Source organism: Berghia stephanieae, chromosome 2 (assembly GCF_034508935.2).
Source record: "Berghia stephanieae isolate SIO BIC M18660-M18661 chromosome 2, UCSD_Bste_1.3, whole genome shotgun sequence".
Lineage (NCBI taxonomy): Eukaryota > Metazoa > Mollusca > Gastropoda > Nudibranchia > Aeolidiidae > Berghia > Berghia stephanieae.
The window spans coordinates 56,613,425-56,633,424 of NC_088361.1; the positions used below are offsets into that span (position 1 = coordinate 56,613,425).

At 34.6% G+C, this 20,000-nt stretch overlaps 1 protein-coding gene across 2 annotated transcripts in view; it reads left to right on the forward strand.

Annotated features, from left to right (window-relative positions):
* The window catches only part of LOC144965199 (uncharacterized), a 65,971-nt gene that overhangs the window by 10,968 nt on the left and 35,003 nt on the right, over positions 1–20,000 (forward strand). For both annotated transcript variants that reach the window (XM_078900277.1, XM_078900278.1), the window contains exons 5-16: positions 1–121; positions 3,095–3,164; positions 3,808–3,913; positions 6,207–6,301; positions 6,794–6,914; positions 7,530–7,658; positions 8,636–8,890; positions 11,298–11,501; positions 13,096–13,224; positions 13,885–13,994; positions 15,179–15,282; positions 17,700–17,827. The exon at positions 1–121 is cut by the window's left edge and continues 36 nt beyond it. In XM_078900277.1, coding sequence (XP_078756403.1) covers positions 1–121; positions 3,095–3,164; positions 3,808–3,913; positions 6,207–6,301; positions 6,794–6,914; positions 7,530–7,658; positions 8,636–8,890; positions 11,298–11,501; positions 13,096–13,224; positions 13,885–13,994; positions 15,179–15,282; positions 17,700–17,827 — 1,572 coding nt within the window. The remainder of the gene's footprint in view (positions 122–3,094; positions 3,165–3,807; positions 3,914–6,206; positions 6,302–6,793; positions 6,915–7,529; positions 7,659–8,635; positions 8,891–11,297; positions 11,502–13,095; positions 13,225–13,884; positions 13,995–15,178; positions 15,283–17,699; positions 17,828–20,000) is intronic.

A 20,000-nucleotide genomic window follows, 5' to 3' on the forward strand; every position in this document is an offset into this window, starting at 1 on the left:
TGGAAAACCACCTGTGCATAAAATTCATTCATGAACAAGATCACGACCCCACAAACAACAACTGGTTTAAAGAGCATGGATACTCCAGCAATTCTTATATAAGATTTAGATCACTAAGAAGGTAAGTCCTGACAACGCATTTGGGAAATAAAGATGTATATCCAAACAGGGTTTTATACCGATCAAATAATATGTGCTCAATCCGAATCCAACCTCACGGGAAATCGGCTGGTAATCAAGAGTCTGCTCAATAGAGAAGTTAACCAGATTTCACGTATCTCACATCACGCATCGGATACCACGTATATATCTCATTATATGTAAAAATAGTGCCGCTATGGGATTTTTGATTGGATGTCACAATGGAAACATTCCCATGACTCATATGAAAATATCATGCCGTCATTATTATTTACATTTCATTAATGAAAATATTCATGAGACAGATACGTGATACGTGATGCGTTTAAAGTGAAACGTATAATCTGCTAAACCACTACACGATCATAATGCCGACAAAAATTATGATTATTATGATCGAACGTGATTTAACTATTATTCACAGGTGACTATTTTCATTGATTTATTTTTGTAAATTATATCCATAACAGGCAAGCCATAGCAAATACCATAGTAAAAATAAGAATATATCCTAAAGACTGACCTTAATTCTGTTTTATTTTCTTTGCCACGAATCCCATAGAATTTTCCTCAATCTGTTTCAACTCTATTAGATAAATAAACTTAAGACTTGTTTGAGTCCCGATGTGGACGGCACAAAGATATATCTTTGATGAAGGATCTTTCCCCACACTTTTACTAATACTCAGATGTAAAATGGGTACCCTGGCAGTAAGAGTACTGTCTCTGAAACAATGCTACAGCGACTTACCGGCATCATGTTTTAACGTACTTTTTAGGTGATGCTTTTAGCTTGGGACCCATTGTAAAGCACTTTGAAATCATTCAGAGTACATTTTGAGCCCCCCCCCCCCCCTCTGTCCCACCATCAGTGGTTGGGTAGTTGGGTCTCTTTGATCTGGCGGAAAGTATTTCGCGAGACTAGCGTCCTATCCAAAGCAGCAACCAATTGCTATTGTCCGCGACGCTATTGAAACCTGGATAAACGTTGGTTCCATGGACCAATTGCTCTGAAGGACCTCTGATACTTGGTGGTTGCTGCGCAATATAAAAACTAACGTTTTAGAACAATCATCTCAATTAGTTGAACAAAGGAAAATAAAATAGAATTGCTCTGCTCTTGGTTGTTGGTTTTAGACTTCCAATTGGATGATTATTTCCTACTAACTCCTTCAAACAGATTATAATATGTATCAAGAGGTAATTTGAGATAGACTAGCCTCGAATCCAAAGGATTGCAAGAATTTGCTATTGTCTGTTTCACGCTATAGAAACCGGGATTAACTCTGGCTCCATGGGCCTAATGACTAGGAAGGACTACAAGGTTACAAATATCTTTGTGTGTTGGCATGATTGATTCGGTGGGCAAAATAAGACATCATTTTACTTAACCACATCACTAACAAACATAGTAAAGAGAAGCAATATACTTCAACAGTCGTAACGTCACTTCCCTCGTAATGACGCATCGTAACTTAGTAACTGGCTCTAAACTATCAGAACAATGGCGGACGCCCTTATGAAATATTTCTCCGACGAGCATAAAAGCGTATCCAGAGGGAGACAACAAGAGATGAAGTGAGTAGAAAAGTGCCAGAAGACAATAGAGAATAACAAATTTTCCACGCGGTGATGGGGTTTGAACCCGCGACCTTATTGGTACGACAACTCCGCCTGGCCGGTGAGAGCGTGACTCTACCGTATGAGCTATCCACGAACCCAAAAAAGATCGTATCAAACTCAGGTCATTCATTACTAGCGCCCTCTCTCACCGACTACTGGAGATTGCGAGTCCAACACACAACCACCGAATAAAATAGAGAATAAAAATGTTTCGCGGCGGTGATGGGGTTTGAACCCGCGACCTTATTGGTACGACAACTCCGCCTGGCCGACGAGAGCTTAATTGCATGTCAACTAACTTCGTGGTGGTTGTGTGTTGGACAACGCGGACATTATATACGACCTGCCTTCTTCTTCGTCTTGTGGAAACCTCCAATATTGTCGAGGATCACTCCACAGTTTGTAGGGTTTTACATTTTAAACTTGCTAAATACCACATAGATTAAAAAGTCACGTTGTGAACTCTAGCAATCGCGTGAAGGCATGTTGGCAACCGTTTTCAGCCACTTCAGCTGGGAGGCTATTCCATAGTCGGGCAGTGGAAGGGAAAAACGAATACATGTGGGCGTCTGTTTTTGATGTTGGGATGGTTTACTCTTGCTGTGTGTCCCCTCGTATTTCTTGTGCCGATATCTTTGATGTCGTTTGGAAGTTTAAGGCACGAATTTTTGGTGTAGATCTTGTGGAAAAATTTAAGTTTATCTATCTTTCTTCTCTTTTCCAGAGGTTCAAGGCCAATCCGTTGTGATATTTCAGACGCACTTGAGAAAGGATCGAATGTGTTTGTGATGCGTCTTGCTGTTTTTCTTTGGATGTTTTCTAAGGTGTCGATGTTTTTCTTTGTATATGGGTCCCAAATTGAGCTGCCATACTCCAAAATTGGTCTAACAATAGTTTTAAAAGCAAGGGTTTGAGTTGTGATAGGGCATTTTTTTAAATTGCGGGTGATGTAAGCGCTTGTTTGATTTGCCTTTGAAGCCAGGTGACATATGTGGTCATTCCATTTGAGGTTTTTAGCAAACTCAATGCCAAGGTATTTTGCTGTCTTTACATGTTCCAGGTTTTGACCATGAAGTTGGTATTCAAATGTAATAGGTGCTTTCTTATTTGTGATGGTTAGAACATTGCACTTTGATACGTTAAATTCCATTTGATTTATTGTTTCCCATTCTTGTAATTCTGGCCTGGTCAGATTTGTGACGGAATGGAGATCCAACCCGGTTCTCGAACAGCTCGGACATCCTGGGTTCAACACTACTATCATATCTAATCGTCAGTTTGGTTACAACACCTCAGGTCATTCATTTGCTTTCTTGCTTTGTTTTTGCAGTTGCTCTGCTGTATACGGAAGGGGCGAGTCGGACAATAGTGGCAGAACCATCAGTCCTTGTACACAGTGGGTAAGTGTTGTCCTGTTCTAAAGGATTTTAAGCTAAAAGTCCATTAACTTTGTGTAACAGCAAATCTCACAGTCATCGCAGTCATTCAGAAGGAAGTGTCAAGTCATGCGGCTATGTGGTCTTGTGGTATCGGAAGGTCCTGGGTTCGAGCCTCGCTTGGCGCATAGTTTAGACCTTGGAAAAGGCTCTTTACTCACATTCTCTCACCGTACTCAGGTGTAAAATGAGTACCTGTCCGTTAATAGACGTCATGTCTCGTTCTACATATTGCGTGTAGCTGTTGGTCAGGGACTCCTTGTAAAGCGCTTTGAGCACGTTTAGTGGATATTGCTCTATTAAAAAGCTCAATTTTTTCAGACGTGTCAAACCATAAGTTAATGATGTTGTGGCAGATCTTTTCGATCTTACCTCCTCTCAAACTCTCCTTGTTCTCTGATCGTCTCTGAACGTCAATGATATTTTTTAAAATCCTTAAACACCATAAGATTTGTGTTAAGCCTGTCAACGCGAGATGAAGCTTTTGCTTTAATATGTGGATTTAGTCATCCATATAAACAATTGCTAAACATTTGAGATGGGATTTTTACTATTGTTAGAAAAGTATGAAAAATGAACTGACGAAAAAATATTATTTTTCATTTAGGTGTCAATGATGCACGAAGTGATTCATTCTTTGGGTGGCGTCCATGCACAAAACTATCCGTTTAGGGAAAGATACATCACTCTACACGAAGACAATATAAAAGACGGTAAGTCTTTCAAAGTGACGTGTAAGAGAGTAGGCACTATTGTAAAATAAAGATCTGAAAAACTGTGTATAAAACAGAGCCAGCCAGGGCAATGGTTTTTCTGGCACTGTTTCATATACACTTTTTTCTTATTTTATCTTTGCTATATCGTTCATCATCTTGTCATTGGAGCATAACGCATTATTTGTAGAATTTTTGGGGATTTCTTGTGTAGTATTTACATTCAAAATCTACACAATTAAACAAGATAGAAGAAAATATTTAATCTTAATGTTATTTACATTTGATATATAAACTTTCGTTTCCTTTTGCAGTTTTTTTTGTACTGAATATGTACTTAAAAGAATGTTGCATCTAATATCTATTCAATAAAATATGTTGTACTTGTTGGTTACTTGGGAAAAATCAAAAACCAATTAATAAAATAAAAAGATTAAAAAAAAAACTATTAGCAAAATTCAGCTTGATACGACCGACTTGACTTTTTGTCATCTAGGTCTTTCGTCTTTGGAGCTTCGGCTGTTATATAGATCAATGTTCTGAAAGCAATCAAGTCGTCTCTATTCTGTGCTATCATTTTAAAACGATGAATTAGGTTAAAACAAAAAGAGAAAAACTAGACTACACATCGATAACCCCAAAATCTCTCAAAAGCATATTTTCTACTCTTTACCGCATTGCTTGTCAACTCAAGACAATCCGATAGCTTTTATTTTCTACCAACGTTCCAACATTATGCTCTTAATGGTGATATATTTTTTATAATACTCCCTTGAATGTTGGCATAACTGGTAGTCTACAATTGTGTTAAGATACAAAATGACAATATTATTGAATCAAGCTTATACAATAAACCTAGAACTATAGAAAATGTCTTCTTAATATTAGTTTGATCTTTTAAAAAGCCCACTTTTGATGACATGTTCAATTTTACTCCTTTTTAGGTAGGAAAAGTCAAATCTTAAATTTTAATGCACAGTGAATGGTGAAGGAAACTAACTCTTGTAATAGATTGGTATTCTTCGAGTTTTCTCCCTTACACCCATTTGCCATCATTTTTTAATACTGCAACGAAGCTTTGTGTCAAAATTAGGAGAAATAATAATTAGTAGTTTATTCAAATTATAATGTGAATGTACATCTATTTAGTGTTCATATAGGAGGCTGTGCCGAAAGATCGTTTTCGTAATTTTCGTCACAGAAATACTACTAATTGATTTTGAAAAGAAAAACAAAGAAATAATCAGTGCTCACCACGATTTAAACACAAAAAATGAATAATGAAAATTAACCTAAAAACTGCAAATTTAGCACAACCAGAAAAGCAAAAATAGATTCTAAACGTCTTTAAAATTGTTACAAGAATTCCGTAACAGACTATGTTTACTGGCTGCCTGGTCAAAAACAAGTCCCTGCCACAAGCAAAATAAGTATCTGCAGCGTATTGCACAGACACAGAAACGGAAATCACCACAGTGCAAAACAGTGACAAAGGACTGTTCAACTGTGAAGCCTAACGAAAATGTCTATATTACAGCATTGAAACTATTAGTGTTTAAACGAACATAAAGAAAATAATAGATAAAAGTAAGGGATAAGGCTGTGAGGCTATACGGTCATGGACGTCGTGCACTTATTTGCAGGCCTGATAACCCTATTCATTGTGGGTTTATTCTTGTAATGGAAATCTCAAAAAGTGACGAAAAATATTGTCCATTACAATAATGTTAAACTGGGCCCTTAATTGGTTTGGATGCCAGACCTGCATATATGTACTCGTCGATCATGGAACATGACTTTTAAAACTACTCTGCTACATCAGATTGTCAGACGATCGAAAATAAATTTAGGAAAATGAGTGCGATTGAATTTTGAAACAAAATATAATCTATTCTTTATCTTGAAAAAGAAAGCTGTTTTCGTCTTGAAAGATTCTGATTTTTGATTTATTAATGAAATAGAGTTGGCAGGAAATTTATGTTATTTTGAATTATCATGACAAATAATATGCCCACATAATACATATTATGCCCTCGAAGCACCTTGCAAAACCTTCCATCGTGGTGCTCGAAAATATCATTAATTGGTTTGAAGCTCGTATTGAAAAAGATAATCGCTTTTTGTGCCCTCAGTTCATGAAACCCTTTGAGGTTTCTTGTATTGTTACGTTCTTTGGATTTTTCTCTTCTTGTCTGAATAATCTTAAACAGCTCTATATTGCATTTTACTAATTAAGATATCCTACTACATATTTAAAAGAAAGATTTTTCTTTGTATATTGTCATACATTCAGGTGTTGAAAATAACTTCAGAAAGTACCCACATGACTCTAAAGAAGTCGAGTTTGAACTTTTTGACCCCTCTTCATTGCTGATGTATTCACGTACGGTAAGTGTTTGTAAAAACATAATTTTATTGTAAGTGTCAAGTGCAAATAAATACCATACACTATCTGTACAAGGGATTCGGTTTTAATCAAAGAACATCAAAACGTACCCTTTTCAAAATGGAAGAAGTACGTAGCATTCAAATGCCTTGGAAACAAAAAGCATCAGGATGATAGTGCTGCAGGTAAAAACGGGCAAATCCGTATAAAGGAAGAACAAGTGAATAAAAGATATGTTTTGAAAGAATGCTGTCTCGCTGTAAGATTGTTGAGTAAATTTTATATCTAAAATGTTTAACTGATTCTAGCATTTTAAATCAGGAAAGGCAACACTATCAAAACATTTATTCTGATCAATAGTAAAATATATAATGTTTTATCCTCATTAATTGTCATTGACTTCTCTCCCTGCCACAACTGCTTTAACTACGCAATCCTATTTCAATTAAGCCGTGAACAACAAAATACCCTTAAAACTTTCTTTTTTCATCCAGTATTTCACCAAAAATGGCCAGTATACATTCGACTATATCCGTCCCGAGATGGGCCACCTTACAGGTTCATCCACATACAAGAATATCATTATGGAGATGACTAAAAACTACAAATGTGTTGGTAAGATTATTTATATTATGAATGAATGAATATGGCTGCGCTGTCTCTATGGACGCTTGTCGTGAATGGGCAATATATATACATATATACATATGTAGGCGTATGCCAATATACACGCTTATATAAACGACTACTTGCTTTTGATCCAATGTCTAATGTCTCATTTAGTGGATATTGCGGATATTGAAAGACGAATTAATTTGTTATACGTTCGAATAAAATTACAATAAACCATGAAAGACATATTAAGATCGGTCTTTTGTTTTTTACTGGTTTAACAGATATTATACTCTTCATAGACAGTTTCATATTACTGACATGCCAGCTTAAAGTCATCTAAAAGACGTGTAGAATTAGTGTCAGATGACTTTAAAAAATTACATGCTGTAGTGCTTGAAAGAAGAAAGAGAATTATTTCATACATTGATGTGTTCATTCTAATCAAAGAGTGAAACTAACACAGTGGGAAAACATAATATTCATATATTGAGGTGCTCAGAGGAAGAAATGTTTTTGCTTATTGTCGTTTGTCTTTTATGTTTGTGTTTTTGTCTGGATGTGAGGAGGTGATGATTTTGAAAGTATATGTTATCACTTTAATTACTCTTTTTTCAGAGAGCTTCTGTAAAGACCAAGACACTGACTGCGGTATAGGATATATGGGATACATAAACCAAAAATGTTCTTGTGTGTGTCCCGATGGTTTGGATCCTAAAACCAGATGTAATTCTGTGATTAACAGCGGTAAGATGGATGCCAATGTTTTATAGAGGTATGGCACTCGCCTTCGAACCCTGGAGTCCATGGTTAAAGTCCTCGTACAACAAACCTCAGACTTCCTGGTCTACCGTTTCAGTATGATATTCTTTACCAGTGTGATGGTAGTACGTCTTACTAGTAATCAGGAGGTCAAAGGTTTGATCCGCAGTCGAGGAAGACTGATTTTTTGGGGGATGATTTGTTTCTTGTATTTTCCTTTCTTGCTTTGTCTGGTATTGTTTCATAAACACATTTTAGATATTAATTTACGCTAATTATATATAGTTTTATGTTCCATCTAATCTTACCATTTTTTATTTTACAACATTCTTAGATATGAGATTAAGGTTTTTTAATACGTTTTCTTACGTGTAAATTCGGCCTTTCAGCTCTATGGGCAAGACTATTTACGAGTTTTGACCGAATTCAACAATTTTATTGATTATAGAACAAAACGCCGAGTTTACAAATCTTTTAGCATGTCCTTGTTTGATCTCCGGGTGTGATTTTTTCATCATCAGTAAGAGAACCCGAGTCTCATGAATCCTTGTTATAACTAATGCTACATAGAAAAGAAGTAAAGAAGAAATAAAAATGTTTGAAGCTTTTATTTAAAATAAAAACGAATTCGAGAAAATATACCTCAAATGTTGCAATCTCCAATATTTCATTTAGCGGATATAAGACATACACACGATTTGCACTTATTTTCAGGTAGGAAATCCCAATTACTTATGGGCTCATTGTTGCAATGGAAATCTAAAAAAAATGCCGCAAAATATTATCCATTACATCAATGCTAATCTAGGCCCATAATATGAATGTTCGGATGTCAAACCTGCATATATATGTACACGTCGCATACACCCCATGTCTAACATGCAACTTGTAAAGGTCGGATTTTCTACCTCAGGGTTGTTTTTAAGACATATTTACTAATTAACTTCCATCTTGCAATGCAGCGGATTCAAGCATAACTTGGCCAGACACCGCTTACAGTTTATACAAATCAGATGATGACTGCCCGGATGGTGTTGAGGTCGGCCGAGTGCCTTTGACAGTTGGAATGTACAGAATGAATCGTAAGCAGCTTCCATCTTCAGGACCGACGATCAACATCGACATGTGCACCAAATCATCAGGGTCTGAGGGTTATGATTCCTGGCCTTATGGATCCTACTGTATTGGAAAAGCTCAAGATGTCCCTTGCTCAGCTCGTAAGCTTGTGGCCAAGAGAGAGTGTCCTTCTCTATATTTCACCTTCTCTCTCTCTCGCTCTCTCTCTCTCTCTCTCTCTCTCTCTCTCTCTCTCTCTCTCTCTCTCTCTCTAATGGATAATAATATAATAACAAATATCATTTCCGAAAAGAGATCCAATTTATCGACGGATAACGTTGACAAGATATTATTTCTTGCGAAGAATTGGAAGTTCCGATACTTTATTTTCTTTTCATTTTTTTTTAAATTGATAAATTTATTTATTTAATTGTGTTTGTTCATTGCTTCCACAAGCTACAAAATAAAATTTGGAGGGGTGTAAATATATCTATTTTAAATAAACAAAACAAAACAGAAAAACAAAAACAAAAACGAAATATAGAAGACATTATGCTTGGGTGACTGCGCTTTGCGGGGGCAGGGGGGGGGGGAGGGGGTATAACAAGGGAGGTAATCGGCTTATTTTATCCAGTGCATTTATTGTGTTTAATAAGTACCCAGTACTTATCGATATTACTGTCAGTCGATACATTACTTAGCGACTAGCGCCCACCCTTACTCCATGTGAGCTTGTCACAAACAAGCGCATGTTTAATTTGAATAACATGTCCCTGGTGTGAATGTTAAATAGATGGTCAGAAATACTATAGCGATATATATTCAGAGATAAATGGTAAACATACCAACAAGTATTATTTATTGCTGAATCATAAAAACTGTTACCGCTTGTCATGGTATAAAATATTTTGAATACCTTACGCAGCATATTCAAAAAGGGTAGTTCACGCCGCTGACAACGTGAATTCCATGGAATACGTGTTGAAAATGGCCGCCAAATATATGACAATAAGAGCGATAAATATTCGCAAACCTATGAATGTAGATGTCCTCTTCATTTATTTTATTTATTTTATTTTTGGTTTGAGTTTGAGAGTGTTTTGACCGAAAAAGTTTCGCACACATCTAGACAAAATCGAAAATCATCTACACTCTGTTCACCTCTTTTTTTTAAATGATGAAGTTCATAAAATGAATGTTATAAATTATTGTAATAAGATTCAAAAACACTTATGTTTTATTACCAGCTTTGTGATATAATCATGGTATATTTCTGAATGAAGCATCGCAGCAGTTCATGCAGTTGTTGCGACTCTCCCAACCATAGCCGTCTTACCTTTTGATTGATATTCAACAGTAAAAGTCACAGGGAATTTACTTATTGTATCATCATATCACACACACACACACACACACACACACACACACACACATATATATATATATATATATATATATATATATATATATATATATAGGTTTCATTTCTTAAATTTTAAGCATTGGTTTGGTAAAAATAAAGTATTATTTAAACATCGGTCGGAAAGCTACATGAAATATTTATTTTTCTTGAAAACCGTAAAGATGACGTCATTCCATTGTACAAGAAAAAATCGAAAAGAGCTATAACTACATTATTATTATTATTATTATTATTATTATTATTATTATTATTATTATTATTATTATTATTATTATTATTATTATTATTATTATTATCATTATTATTATTATTATTATTATTATTATCATATTATTATTGTTATTATTGTTATTATTATTATTTTTATTATGTTATTATTTATTATTATTTATTATTATTATTATTATTATTATTATTATTATTATTATTATATTATTATTTTTACTATTATTAGTTTAATTAATAATTAATTTAATTTAAGTCAGTCATACAATCAGAGGAGCATACAACCGTCAACTGATACAGCATGGACATTAAGTAGTTGCATGTAAGTCGTGAACTAACCTCATTGTGCGGCTTGGTGGTCTTGAGATATGGCATTTGCCTTTGGGCCTATAGATTGTATGCGCTTGGCTAAGAAGCTCACAACATTGCCATCCGGAAGTATAACGGACCAACACACAAAACTATGTCTTACCTTAAACGTTGATAGTCTGGTTAATACAGTTTAGTGAGTATTACTCATAAACGCGGATGGCAAGAAGCAATAACAAAGATCTGAGTGGCGTCAAATTCATACTATCTATAGGTCCCTCATTTGAGTCTCACTTATTTCGGCGCAAAATTGAGTCCTTCGACTCTTCACTCATATTATTCTCCCACCGTCCTCATGTGTAATATGAGCACCAGGCCGGCCCTTAATCTCGTTTCTCTGTCGGTAAATAAAATCAAATATCGTCTGTTAAGCGACATGTCTCGCCTACATAATAAGTGTTGCTGTTGGATTGGAAAGCGCTTTGAGAATATTAAGTGAATATTGCTCCATAAAAAAGTTCCATGTTTTGGTTACATTAAATCATTGCATAGACAAAACAATTCAAAAAATTGTGTATAGTTAACTTATTCATTCTCCATTTTGACGATAGCTTTTGAGGAAGGAGAAGTAACGATCACAACCAATGGTCAGATGGAATTGACTGGGTCAGTTGGTGACGTCACAGTAAATGGCAACAACGTTACTATGAAGTACTGCTGTCAAAAAGGAGGTGATACCAGTTTTCCTATAAAAATGCCCACTGATAAAGCTTATAGACTTATGATGAGCGGTGGTGATTGTCAAGAAATCAAAGGTAAGTGAGATGCCCCATGCTTATTGTAATATATATATATCACGTACTCCCTCTCTCGTCTCTTAACCTTTCAACCTATTTTCTCTCATCTTTATTGATACATTCTTCACTTCAGTCAACCTTCGAATTAGTTCAATTCTCACTTTATCTTTTCTTGTCCAGCCAAATGACCATCTCAACATCCTTATTTCTGCCACCTCAACTTCTTTATCTTGTATCTTTGTCTCTAATCCATACAACATTGCCGGTCTTACAACAGATGTATATATCTTTCCCTTCAGCTTTGAGGAAATTCGTTTGTCACTCATAACTCAAGTTACCTTACTTCAATTATTCCAGCCTACCTGGATCCTCTTCTTAACCTCAGTCTCATTGCCCCTATTTCCTTGTACAGTTGTTCATAAATATTTGAATTGGTTTGTCTCTGGTCCATCTTCTTCACCTATCTTTATGGGTGGTACTGCTCTATGCAATCCGATGCACAAATAGTTTGTCTTCGATCTGCTTACCCTTAATCCCCTCCTTTCCAACACCCGTCTCCAGCCCTCCAGCTCTTTTTCCACCACAGCTTATGTATCAATCAAAAGGACTACGTCATCTGCATACATCATGTTCCTCACGCGGAATGTATTCTGTGAGAACACCCATTACTATTGCAAACAGCAGTGGGCTGAGAGCAGATCCCTGGTGTAATCCTACTCTTACATCAAATGGTTCAGTTGTGCCAACATCCGTCCTTACCACTGTCTTGTTTCCTTCGTACATATTTGGATAATTTTAATATATTTCTTTGTTACCCGCTTTGCTCTTAGACAGTACCACATTTCTTCTCTTGGCACCCTGCCTGCATATGCTTTCCCCAGGTCAATGAATACACAATGTAATTCTCTTTGCTTTTCTCTATACTTTTCTGCGGTCACTTTTAGTCCAAATATAACACCCGTTGTACTTTTGCCAGCAACAAATTCAAACTGCTCTTCACTTATGTCTACATCTTTTCTAATCCTCTTATCGATTACTCTTTCCCGTATCTTCATTGTGTGACTTATTAACTTGATCTCTCTATACTTCCCATATTCTTGAACATCTCCATTTTGTATATGGGGATCAACGTACTTTTTCGTCCTTAAATGTTATTGCCATTGACTTTTGGTTTTCTATAATGTTGCTTTTGACGTACCCTAAAACCACAGACGATATAAATAATCACATTTGGTATATCAAACTAGCTTGTATGTAATCCTACTTTTTGTAGAAAACAACTGGACCTTTTGTGTTGTCGAATCTGAAAAATGACAACTTAAATTCGTCGCTTAGGATATGTTCTTGTTACTCACTGTATTTATTGCTATTATTTGGTAATAAACTGGATGGAGAAAATTGAGTATGCATTCTAAATAATAAGAGTTAGGACATTTGGATTTCTTAAATATTAAGACCTAAATCTCACTCTAAACAATGGTGTCATTTATCTAAACTCAAATTATATGAATTAAACTTAAAGTTCAATTTTAAGCAACAGGTTTGTTTATCCCTACATACCTCAATAATTAGACATTTTAATCACTTCTTTTTAATTATCCCAATATACAAGGAATGTGGACTTTGCCTGGATATATCATCATGAAAGGAAAATCCTACAAGAAGGGCACAGCCCCAAACGTGCGCATCCAGAGTAATGGATTGTATGAAACCTCTTGTTACTATCAACCTCCGACATACGGTAGGCTATATTCTTTCAAAAGTTATACGGATAGAAGTGATTTGTGTGAAATGGTTCATGCAGTCTAAAGAAAAGTTATTACGCAGTCTAATGGAGACTTAAGAAATTATTAAGTCAAGATGAATTATGAAATTATAAAATCATAACATAAATGACATCAAAGATGGTGGTCAAAAATATGTACTTGCTATAAAAATACATCCAGGTTTAATTGTTGAAAAAAGTGAATAATCTTTGGAAAATAATTTTTCAACAACAGTTGTCTTATCATTAATTTTTTTCTGCATAACGATCATTGTCCCGTAAACTTTACTTATTAATTTTTATGCCTAATTTATAAATAAATAATAGTATTTTGTCTGTCTTTCAGTCCTTATATAGCTCTTTGTCTCACTTTACTGTTCCAACCAAAATTTAGAAAATGGGTAAAGCACAACCTGAACTGACAATGTGGATTTTAAATGGAAGAGGCAAAATTTCAATAACTTCGAAAAACTACGTCATTTTTATCAAAGGCAAAATTAAACATGTAGAGTGAATTACTGTAAGTAACGACGGATGTTATAAACGTTGTATTTAAAATAAAAATAATTACAATTTTATTAAATAGCAGGCGTGTATATAGATTCTATCATTCGGACTTTTATCTTCCTCTTTTAGGTTGTAGTCAATCAGTAAATTTGGATTCCAGCAACCCGACAGTCTCGTTGTCGGTGCCAAACGTTGGAGACTCCAGGGAGTCCAATAGAAGATGTTTTTATCATTTCCAGGTATGGATTTGTTCATGTTCATGTTAGCCCTGGGTATGAGAAAGTCGAATTACATAACTATGTATTTGGTATGCAAAATGAATCAATGGTAAAAGGTGAAATTCACTTATATTCATCCTGAAGTGAAATTTGCCTTAATGGTCCATCAAAAAAGAGACCAAGATTGCCCAGACGTTAGCAATTGGGGTATTTTTTCATATTAAAAAAAATAAATTTGGCAGCGTGGCTCAAATACAAAAGTTTAGGGTTTAAATTCATTGACTCAACCAATCTGTCATTTCGCCCACCAAAATGACTCCTTCGATCGAGCGGATTGTGACAATGATGTGTGATGTTGAGCGTGGTCTGTTGACAGATGGATGACACAAATTGCAAAACTCTTGCCCCGGCACCGAAGCTTGTGCGAATTAATTTTCATACAACACACTTATCTTATGTGATTGGGCCAATGACAATAACCAATCTTGTACGGGTGCTAGTACCACAAATAATTCCTATCAGGCAACTGAAAATGAAAGAGAAAATTTATCTCAGAGTAGGCTAAAATTATAATGCTCTCAAACTCAAGATAACTTTTTCTTTATTCTAATAATATGTGATGTTTAGTAACACGAATACAAGTAGTAAGTAAATAATATGGTGCTATTAAATATGTTATTGCAAAATTTACATTACTCTCTCCCTCCCTTCCTCCCCTCTCTCTCTCTCTCTCTCTCTCTCTCTCTCTCTCTCTCTCTCTCTCCTTCCCTTCTTCCTTCTCTATGGTTGTTTTGTTCAGGGAAGCTTTACATATCTTCTGAATAGTTTATTGTATAATAGGTAATAAAAGTAATGACGTCGCATCCACTACTTTTCGGGTTCCAAATTCCTTGGACGTGTGTATGTAACCAGTCCTTCAGAGGACTAATAGTGAATAGGTTAGATACTGAATCATACGGTAGCATGGCTATTTTAGAAGCAGGATGCTTAGGCAGATTATAAGGATCAAGGGACGTATATGAGCGAGCACTGATGATCTTTTTGACGACCAACATACATTTAGACTTGAAAATAAGATCCGGTCACTCTGAAACTAAAAGAGCATTTACACAAGGCATGTATTCAGTCCTCTGGAAGAGTGGTTTTACAGTTCCAATGAGATTGGAACCAGTTTTTTGACAGCTCACTGTTGTTCCTTATTGCAGGCTCCGAAGGGATCTCGTCTTCGACTGACCTTTGAAAAAATCAAACTTCATCCCAGTGACAAGTTTTTGGTTAGGAAATTCAATTTGTTGGAGAATCCATATAAGTAAGTGGTTGACACAAGACTGCATGATGTCATCACCCGCAATTATTGACCAAATCCTTTAAAATTATAATTAACAATGCCATACCTTAATTTTTAAATATTTCTTAAATGAATTTATTTCTGTTCTGGTTTGAACGGTTTTCGTTATAATCAAAATATGACGGCAAAGCGTTGCTTTGTAAAAATATTTAATATAAAAACATTATAAAACCTAAAGTGCGACCCACTTCATCAACACAGACATCATCAATTACAGCAATAACAACAACAACAACAGCAATAACAATAATAATAATAATAATAATAATAATAATAATAATAATAATAATAATAATAATAATAATAATCCAAATGCAGGCACATCAAAGCGGTTTCCAATGTCACTCGACTAATCATCAAACAGAAACACATGTCTTATAAAATAGAATGGAATTCGAAAATTGAAAACGAAAAATGTGACAAATAATTAATTACTGAAGCAAAAAATATGTGGTAAAGATGATTTTCAGCTTTTACAAAAAAAAAATCCTCGAGCTGTGTGTGTTTCCAACTCACAAAAAAAGTGATCCTGGTTTATTAATGATCTATCGCCGAAATAGAATGCCGTGCTTTTGACACTTTTAGTAGCTATCTAGATCTCCAATGACCTAATTAGACGAATCACGGAGTAGAATATGACTAGTAGTTCTTGAATGTAGTTAAGAGATCGGAAATTTGGTGCATTAAAACAAAAAAGGGAATTTTATACTGGCAGAACTGGCATCCAGTGCAGTGTTCTTAGTATCGTTTTCACGCTTATTTTCTCATGTTGATTATTAATGCCCAGAATCATTCTGACAGTCCTTTAGTTTTTGGAGTTTGTCACCTTTCTTGTCAGTAAGGCTTACAAGCATGGAATTACAACAGTTCTAGTGTGAGATAATGAGAGCTCAAACTACTGTTTGGAGCTGGTTCAATAGGAGGAACCTTTTCATTCTTTGTAATATATTTGGTTTGAAACTCTCGGTCCTTATTATATTGTTAACTTGGAGTTCCATGCATAAAATCCAGCACAAAATCAAGACTTTTTTATCTATCTGTCAAGGACATTCAAAAGCTATTCAAAATGGTTATGCCTTTCATGTCAAATTTCTTACATTAGAGGGTGTACCTCAATTGGTAATTTCTGTTTTATCTTCATTTAATTTTAGTCTATGACTAACATCAATCTGATATTATGTTGGAATGATATAAAGAGATAAATTTGGTTTAAAAGTCAAATTGATTATAATGTTTTATAAAAGAGTTTTTGAAGATAAAGGAACAAAACTCATTATCCTAAAAAAAGCATTTCTGTAAGACACATTTTATAATATTAGCGCATATTTAATATTAAGAATCGTGTTCACCCCGACTTAATACGTTATGAGAAGATTTAATTATAAAGTATTATTTATGCTTTCTTTCTTTTGTAGTCTCATGATCTTGTACAAAAGGAATAAGAATGCTTTAAATCTCTGAATGCCATGATGATAGTATATGCCTTTCCTATATTATTTTATTGTCTTTCGTTAGTTGTTGATACCTATTTCATCCATAATATTTTGTCATTCAGTCTTACATTTGATGTGTAAACGATAGATAATATTCTGATCCCTCAGTCTCTCTAAAGGTAAATGGGTAGTTGGGTCTGTTAGAGCAAACGGAAAGTAATTTCCAACAGACAAGGCTCCATCCAGAAGGTATCGTTTAGCTAAGAATTGTTTCAGTCTCTTAAACGCCACAGAATCTGAATAAATTCTATAGTCGTGGGCCACATGTCTCTGTCTTTATTATAAATAGTATCTGAAATTGCGACTCCAGTCCAAACATAGTAGTGGAGAACGTGCAACATTCGAAAGTACGTAAGATCGCATTACCAGTGTGCATTTATTTATCTTTATCATCATATTATAAAGAAAGATCGAAACAAATCTTTTGAGCGATCAACGATCAAAACTAGTGCAATGATACAGTCTGTGGGTGTCCACTTTCTCCTCTTCGATTTTAACTTGAAAATATTCAAAATATGGAGTGGAGTGGGTTTTGACGAGGAAAAATCACACAATTTAAAGTCTCATTAGGCACAGGCACTTATTTATATTAATTTTTATAGTATCTTGAAAATTTAATTAAAGAGGGACGAATCTTTTGATGTAATCACTGTCGAAATATGTCTGGTAGTAAAGTCTGTAGGTGTGTGCAAAAACAGCCCAATTGAAATATATATATATATATATATATATATATATATATATATATATATATATATATATATATATATATATATATATTAATCTTTGAGGTGAATAAGGATGCTAGAACTTCTAGTAGAAGATTGATTGCAACATCATTAGTCCTGACATTGTATATTCTGAAAATGAAATACCCCTTGATAGACTTAACTTAAAGGAGCCTCCTCATCAGATGATTACTGAAAGTGACCAGTTAATGATCGAGTATTGGTCTTACTACCAGACAGACTCCAGCTATTCAGGTGCAGATTTGAAAATCGATCTCTTATCACGTAAGTATGTTTTCTTTCTCATCCCCTTTGCTAACATATATTGATATTATATATTATTTACAATTATTATAAATGTGTATACAAATATTAGGACACCTTATATATATATATATATATATATATATATATATATATATATATATATATATATATATATATACGATTTGTGAGCATCAGAAACCCAGTTCCAAGTCACAATTATGAGATGTGGTCTAAGCACTAGTCACCTGGTACTGTGGAAATTTAGTAACAATAGACTTGAGGCTTTTTTCTATTAACATTTAAATGATTACGGTACGATAAAGGTGTTTGGTTAAATCAATGGGCTAAAGCACTGCGCCAAACAAATTGTGAATTCATTTTAACAAAAAAAACGTGTCAGCTCTGTATAAGGTGCACTAAGTAGATACCGGACTAATGGCTCTCTAAATAACGATTAGAAAACCTCAATGACCACACAAAATAAAAAGGTTTAAAGAAATTTATGAAACATAATCTTAAGCTGCCATTTTCTAAGACACCACGGCTCATGAATCAAAGACCTTTTTCTACAATACGGACAAGGGCATTGTCTCCATAGGAAAAGAGTCATCGTCATATATTATAGTTCCAAATTCATTACACATATAATTCAAAGTCCAAATTTTGAATAATAGCAACGGGTTTTGAATATAATAGTCATAAGTGATTCACATTTGTTTTTTGTTGCGATCTCCAGTTTTACAAAAACCATGAAATAATAGAGCTAAACTTCTATTATATTAATTATTTCTTTTTTTTAATTTACATCATAAGATATCATCGCCTAGGATTCCACAATGTCAACAGGAATCACCCATGCTGTCCAAGTGAGCAAATTGGGGGTTGACAATCTTGCCCAAGGAAAAAACGAAAGAGCCTGGAGCGGTGCTCGAACTCGGAGCCTTCCGGGTCACAGTGCCATATCCTAACCACTCAGCCACTTATATGAAGCGATAACTAAAATCAAATATTTTCAGCCTGAGTGATCTTTATGTAAGGATTCAAGATAATAGGAATGTTCGCAATAGTTTTACAATCTCAGTGAACTCAATGAATCCTCAAATCGATGGTAGATTTTTAAGTGGACATTTACTATTGCTTTGAAACTGCCTTTACTATTTTACACCGTGCTTAATCATATATTTTTTGTTTAGATTGTTTGAACTGAAACTAAATTTGTAGTTAAAACGATATCGCTTATTTATTATATTGGATTTTATTACGACGTTAACATATTATGTAATATTCTTTGTTGGTTTTGGGACAAAATGATACAAGCAGCATTTAGCTGCTGAAACAATATTTTTTGGACAAAAAAAGATGCAGCGTTTTGTCAATTCCGACTTCCAGGACTCGTTATAGTGACTTTGAACCCAACGCCCTTAGAATAAAGCTATCTGGTCGCAAGATGCGCTCTTCTGACAAATGACAGATAAAGTTCTTTTCCAATTTACATCGCGGTATAGAGCTTTATAAATGAACAGTTATATAATACCATTCGTGATCCGAGGGGTCATTAAGTGCACGGGGAGTCCCAGAGGATGTTGTTATGGACATAGACAAAGTCATTGAAATAATTTCCAACGAGCACGCAATTTCTGGATTCGTATTTTGTGATTCTGGCTTACTTCCTATGCTTTCAATCATATTTATATTATACTTTTTTTCTGCCCTACACTCCCAAATTTTATTTAGTGGCCGAGTGGATAAAATATTGTATTGAGGGGTACTGTGCAGTTCTCTATTCGGGTACTTCATATTATTTCTTTGGGCAAGATTATTAACTCCAAGTTTGCTTTCCATGGCAAAGTATGTTATTCATGTTGGCAAAGGGAAACATGTTGGTGGTTTCTCCACAACTTCATCGAATACCCCGACAAACGCGTTTAACACAACTGGGCAGAACATAGTGATTATATTTAGCTAATATTGTTACTTTTAAATGATCAATCTCTATACTCTTTTTATACAGATACAGTAATATAAATGTATTAATAATTGCATTTTTGTTTCGATATTTTATTAAATTCGTAGTCAATAAGCACGGTTTTAAAGAAAACTACATTTTATTAAAAAGTAATGGTGAGAATGTGTTGGTTTTCTTTGCATCACAATTGTAAGACCCCAATTTATAAATGCTTATTCAGTAGAA